The 6,000-nt window shown below is 47.1% G+C and overlaps 1 protein-coding gene across 1 annotated transcript in view; it reads left to right on the top strand.

Annotated features, from left to right (window-relative positions):
• Positions 1-3,547: 3,547 nt before the first annotated feature.
• The window catches only part of LOC111266248 (cell adhesion molecule Dscam1), a gene marked incomplete at its 5' end in the record, with an annotated part of 45,010 nt that continues 42,557 nt past the window's right edge, over positions 3,548-6,000 (top strand). The window contains 3 exon segments of the mRNA XM_022843574.2: positions 3,548-3,697; positions 4,045-4,162; positions 4,323-4,582. Coding sequence (XP_022699309.1) covers positions 3,548-3,697; positions 4,045-4,162; positions 4,323-4,582 — 528 coding nt within the window.

The raw sequence follows: 6,000 nt of genomic DNA, 5'->3' as shown, positions 1-6,000 counted from the left end.
TATAAGGCGTAGGGATTAAAAGCATTTTGTGAGTTAAGTCGAAAATTCTTAGATCTCACACGCGTATACTATTCAGAGATTAGTCAACGAAAAGCCAAAACGATAATTGCGTTAGACGGATTAGCTGCCTGGTTTTTTAAAGATGAAACGAGTAGCGGGTCGCATCTGCGGTTGCCTCTGGGCATTCAGCTGTCGCATAAGAATGAAGATTAGCTAGCGCAGGTGGAAACATAATAAGGAGGAGCAAAAAAAACGCAACGTAAAAGACAACAATACGGAAACACGCAGAAAGAGAAGAAGCGAGACTGTACAATAGCGAGAGATACAACTTCAGAACTAAATCGCTTTTTTTTCTCATCTTTTTACGACAAGCGTTTGCCGCTGACCCGATTCATTCTTTTAGCAAAGCTCTGCATTTCCTCAGCTGTTCCGTCTTTCCAAGTGCTGTTAGTGTTGGCCCCTGCGACTGTGCAATTTCTTCCTCTGGCCGCAGCTGCCCACCAGCAGGTCCCCATTATCTGTTCGACACTTTCTGTTTTTCGACAAAGCCTTAGTCTGGTACATGCTCTCGTCGTTCGCTGTCTGCGTTTATTCTCGCCGGCCCGTCCGCTTCCCTTTGGCTTCTGTTTCTTTTTTTACCGAGAACCTTAACCCTCGTCCCCTTCCGTTTCTGCCGCTACCCTCGAACCAGGCTGCTGACGAATGCATGCCGAGCTATCCCCTGTTTTGCGCCAGCTATCGTCCCTCTCCCCTGTGTACTGCGCTCCCCGAATTCGAAAATGTTGTCGCTGCTGCTGTTGCTGCTGGCGCTGTTACATCTAATTGGCCCGCAGGGAAGGCTAGGCAGGCAATCGGCCGGCCGGCCGGTCGGCTTCGTTCCCTTTGTCGCTCACTCGGGCGGGCGGACGGGCGGCAGAGTGGCGAAGTGGCTTTCGCGTGCACCAACGACGGCCGATGCGGCAGCAGCAGTGGGCAATAGCAGCCTGCCGCACTCTTGGCTGGCCCACGCCGGTGCACAATGGCGGTGGGGGCGCGTAGCACGAGGAGGGGTGATGCGACAAATCTGTCACCACGAGCGGCTGGAGCTGCCGGAGTTCCACGGGCTGGCAGCTGTGGGCGGGCATTGGGAGACTATTTGTACAGTCTTCTGTCGCACTATGTTCGCTGAGGGCATTACACATCGCTTGGGGAGCGAAATAGGAAAAAGGAAGGGGATATGGGCTGAGGAGGTGCAGGGAGGAACAACAGACAAGGAGAGCAATACATTGGTTGAATCGGCCAAGCTGCAGTAGCACTAGAAACGCTCTTGCACCTCCCCACTACGCGTGGCCCCAAGCGACTTCCCAAAGGGATCCACGTTCGGCGACAGCCCTGTACGGCAATGCAGGGATGGACTGCTGCTATCGCCGCTGTAATGCCGGAGTGCAGAAAGAGAACAGGGCGCAGACGGTCGGTGTGTGGAAAAGCAGGCGACGAAAAGACAGACGTCGGCCCGAAAACGTCGTTGTCCTTCGGTGAGCTGATAACCGGGGCGAGAAAGGAAGACGGCAACAGGGAGCAGACACAGCAGGAGCGATGGGAAGGAAATGGTGACGGCACTGGCTCTAGCAATGGCTGGCGCAAATGAGCACCCGCTTGTTACGAACCGACTAGACGAGGTGCCATCTTTCTACAAGATCCGCTGCTGCTGTCACAGATTCGCTTTCTGAATACCGACGGCCGAGGACCATTCGTTGGGGTACTGCCAACTCAGAATGAACATGACTACTGGGAGATTCAATTAAAGAGCTCTGCTTAAACACTGCGCAATAGAGGATCAAACCTTTCGCGATTATTGAAGTATTGTGTCACATGCGCCTGTTGATAGGCATATTAAATGTAAATATTTTTGTATGAACCTTTTCTATATACCTAAGTAGATGGCATTCGTACGGTAGTTTTATCAAGTGACACTGCTTTGCTGTCAATATGGGCCTCATAATGTCGCTCATCGCTTATAGCAATACACGCTGATTTGCATGAACGCACCAAACCTACTGAGAGATAATCACTAATATATGTTAGTTGCATTATCGTTTACTGAGACGGACAGATGCAGCTGCTGCTTCGTTTCGAGTTCTACGATCTTGATTCCTGAACTATAATGCTAGTTAGAGTGGAACACCTTAAAGTACATCTGGGCCTCCGCTCTCTCGCTTACCGCTGAACTTACTTACAGACGTTCATACCAAATAGTAGCTATTTCATTTAAGAGACACAGCTTTGAGGATTTCCTCAAAGAAAATTCAATTTCTTCAACTGGGGTGTTGGTCTGTGAGCGTACGTACAAGCTTCTCGGTCAACCAGCCTGCCTGAGGTAATCGAAACAGGCTGCACCCCGCCAAATAGGCTACCGTATGTATACGACACTGACACAGAAGCTAAACCTTTGATAATGGGGGATAGGTTAGCCCATTCGTATGACGACCCTTTTTTTCTGAATCCGACCGATTCTCAATCAACTCAAGTATTCTTCACGAGCCAGTGAGCGAGCGAGTTGCTCTCTCTCTGCTAAAGACCTATCTCGTTTTGTTCGAACTCGATCAAGTGCCGATCAGATCTAATCACAGATCTCTCTGGAGCCAAGACGGAAAAGTCGGATGAAACGAAGGAAAAAGAAGGAGAAAGAGGCAGAAAATCACCCGTTCTTATTCTTTTCTTTCTTATGATCAGATCGTAGAGCATTCGTAGAATAGAGATCACTAACTTGACATCGTCTACGTTCAGTCGTAATGTTAAGTCGCGACAGGGCCCTTTTGCTCATGCGAATGCGACAATATGCGATAGGAAGGAGAAGATGAGCTTACGCGTTATATGTATACCATATACGACTTAATCAAACGGATTCTTGTAGACTAGCACTGGTTGTCATGACAGAAGCTGCTAGCCTGCCTATTGCTGGCAGTAGAATGACCCTCGGTGCCCTTGACACAGAGCTCCCCTGGGCGCAATAAGAGAATGGATCCGGAGTCTGTCATCAGGCACGTCATCCTCCTTCTCGCCGACCTAAGGCGACGTGCTCTACGGATCTGCGCTGTACTGATGCTTCAGTGAACAAGCTAGCCCCCAAGAGTAAAATGGACACCAGATAAACTAAAGGCAGAATGTAAAAGAAGAGAGCAAGAAGCCAATCAACATAGACGATGTCATGGAAGCTCTAAGCTAGCTGCTACTACTACCACTACCTTTACTACTGATACCCACAAACTGAACACGAGGCACCGCGAGAAGTTGAAACCAGCAGCGACAACTCAAGGCTGCTGATCTGCATAACCTATAGGCATACGCACTTGCACATAGGCAAGGTCATCAACATACTTTGCTTAGAGCCAAATGTAAAGATTCGGCAATTGAAACGGTGGTGAAAGGACCATCTCTGTTGCTTGTTTTCTATCGATTTCTGTCACGTAGAATTTTTGCACACGTAATTGCCTACACACAATACAGTTTTAACTTCAACAGGTAACTTTAACAGGTACTGTCCATGTTGACAAATTTCCCATTCTAGAGGATCGTTACACAGTACTACAGAGTGGTGAACTTCTCGTGTATAAGACATCGAAAGACGACGAGAAACGCTCATATAGATGCCGAACACGCCACTTACTAACTGGCAAGATTGCCGTAAGCAGTTCACATGGGAAAGTGACAGTTACTGGTAAGTGCGTTAATTACAAGCTTCGTGCAGCGTATGCTTGCCCAGCAGAAATCTCAACGAATGTCTCCTGGTTTACTTTTTTATTAGATAGAATTTGCACACAATAATTACTGCCCCTGAATAAGTGTATCAGAATTCTGAAAGTGATTTCAGATTTCTATAGGACCTTGATAGTATTTTTCCTGACCCCATGTCTTATTCTCGTATCTCTTACACAAAACCGAAGAGCAGTAGTCTCTTCAGGCTCACAGCTCCGGAGTGCCGCTTTTTCTTCTAGGTCTTTTCATTCTATTCCGCTTACATGATTCGGTTGGAACATGCCCATACAAGCACCATTTGCTTTACAGAATCGCATGTGAGTTCTGCTCCCAAAGCGACGCTGTTCTTCCCCGAAGTAAAGGCAAAGTTGGGGGCTCACGTTGACCTACCTTGTGTAGCGCAGGGCCATCCCCCGCCGAAATACAGGCAAGCAAGATGTTGCTCAATAAATAAAATAGAGTAAATTATATAATAATAAACCATCCTTATTCATGTTACTATATCATACTATATATGCAATGAAATAAGCAAAAATATTTTAATTCGTCATACTCGTTACTGGTTCGCTTGTTTTGACCTGTTACAGTTGGTATCTGGAAGATGAAGATGGAAATCGTCGCAAGTTGACAGACAGCGATCGGCTTCAGACGTCTAACGGAGTCGTTACTATCCGAGCTCTCCGAACGACAGACGAAGGACGTTATGTTTGTATTGCCCGTAACAGCGCCGGAGAGGAGCGTACTGAGTCGGTTCTCACGGTTATTGTACCTCTTCAGGCCCGTCTTATCCCACAGGAACAGCGCGTCGAAATTGGCCACGAAGCCGTCTTTAACTGCAGCATACAAGGTGGGCGCTAGCGAATTTGTATTATTATCTGGCGCACACGCGGCCAGCTTGCACCATAACTTCAATGCATTCTATCATATAGTCGTTTAAACGAATGCTGAATTTACTCTTGCTCCTGCTTCTGTTAGGTACATATATAAGTATGCATCCTTCTATTTTCCATATAATACAATGCTGTAAACATGAAAAGCCTCAAGATTATAACACATGAAACCTAGAGACCTAAAGAATATGGTGTTCATAAAACGCGTCACTATCATACAGTAACATGTACATAATATATTGAAGAAAATACATTCACCTTGTTGTGTTGCTGTTATCGTGACTACAAAAATGCCCTTTGAGATAGATACACAATAACTCAACGTGTGCAGTGTAAAGGCACCATCTGGTGTCTTTGTTTTAAAAAAAGCGACTGGATTTCAGGCGTTAAGCACAAAACGCTTTTAAAGTAAATTTTTTTTGCCGTCATTAACATTAGGTGTTCATTTATCCATAATAAACTCTCTTCGGTGTAAAAACCAAGATGAGCTGACTTGAATGCCATAAGAGGTACCACTACTGAAAGCTGTTTGTTCAGCATAGAAACAGTCAGACACAAGTTGCTTTTGAAAATTTCTCATTATGGCGTGGCAAGTCTCAATATGATAATCTTTTTTGTCCATCCACCGGTAACGGTTACTGCTGATATAAGAATTCGATTTAGCTGCTACGTGACAGAGGCGCGGATAACGGCAAGTGCCGTTTCCCTTCTTCCCTTTTTGAGACTTGTTCATCCACAGCCTCCCGCTTGCTTCTCATGTGGCGTTCCGGTCCGAAAACCGACTCCAGCCTTTCGTCCTCCCAGCCAAAGCTAAATTTGGCCTGCTTCCCTTCTCACCTCACACTGGCTCTCCCTTCAGTTCGATCGAACCAAACAGCAGCAGCTGCTTTGCCCTTATCCTACTATAGCCATAGCCGTCTTCGATTGGCTCGACTCTGCTATTGCTGCTGCTGTTATTGCGTCTGTGACCTGCGACATTAAGGTAGCTGCGCGACCGCCACGTCCTGGACACGTCGCCGGCTGCTCAGTTGTCATACTGAAAATCAGTCTGACAGAGGCCAGTGTGTGCTCTTTCGTTCATGTTTGTGCCTGCCTGTCTCTATGGGTAGGTGCGGTGCTAGCCTCCATCGAGGCCCTTCTTGCCACATCGATCTCACCGCAGCATTCTCTGGACAACGCTTCTTTGGACGGCTTCGCTTCTCCCTGACACTGGTGCGTGTACTGTAGATTCTCTCTCTGTTCAGGCCTGGCTGCCTTCCTCCCGTCTCTCCTTTCTTTTTCTTTATCCAGCGCCTTTTTCTTCGTTCCATGTTCGCGGGTACCAGCCGGTCATCAAAATCGCATTCAACCATGAGGCCACTTTAACAGAAGACCG

The sequence above is a fragment of the Varroa jacobsoni genome, unplaced genomic scaffold, assembly GCF_002532875.2.
Source record: "Varroa jacobsoni isolate VJ856 unplaced genomic scaffold, vjacob_1.0 scaffold_1066, whole genome shotgun sequence".
NCBI lineage: Eukaryota > Metazoa > Arthropoda > Arachnida > Mesostigmata > Varroidae > Varroa > Varroa jacobsoni.
The sequence above is the reverse complement of the archived record's forward strand: the minus strand, read 5'-3'. Positions and strand labels throughout refer to the sequence as shown.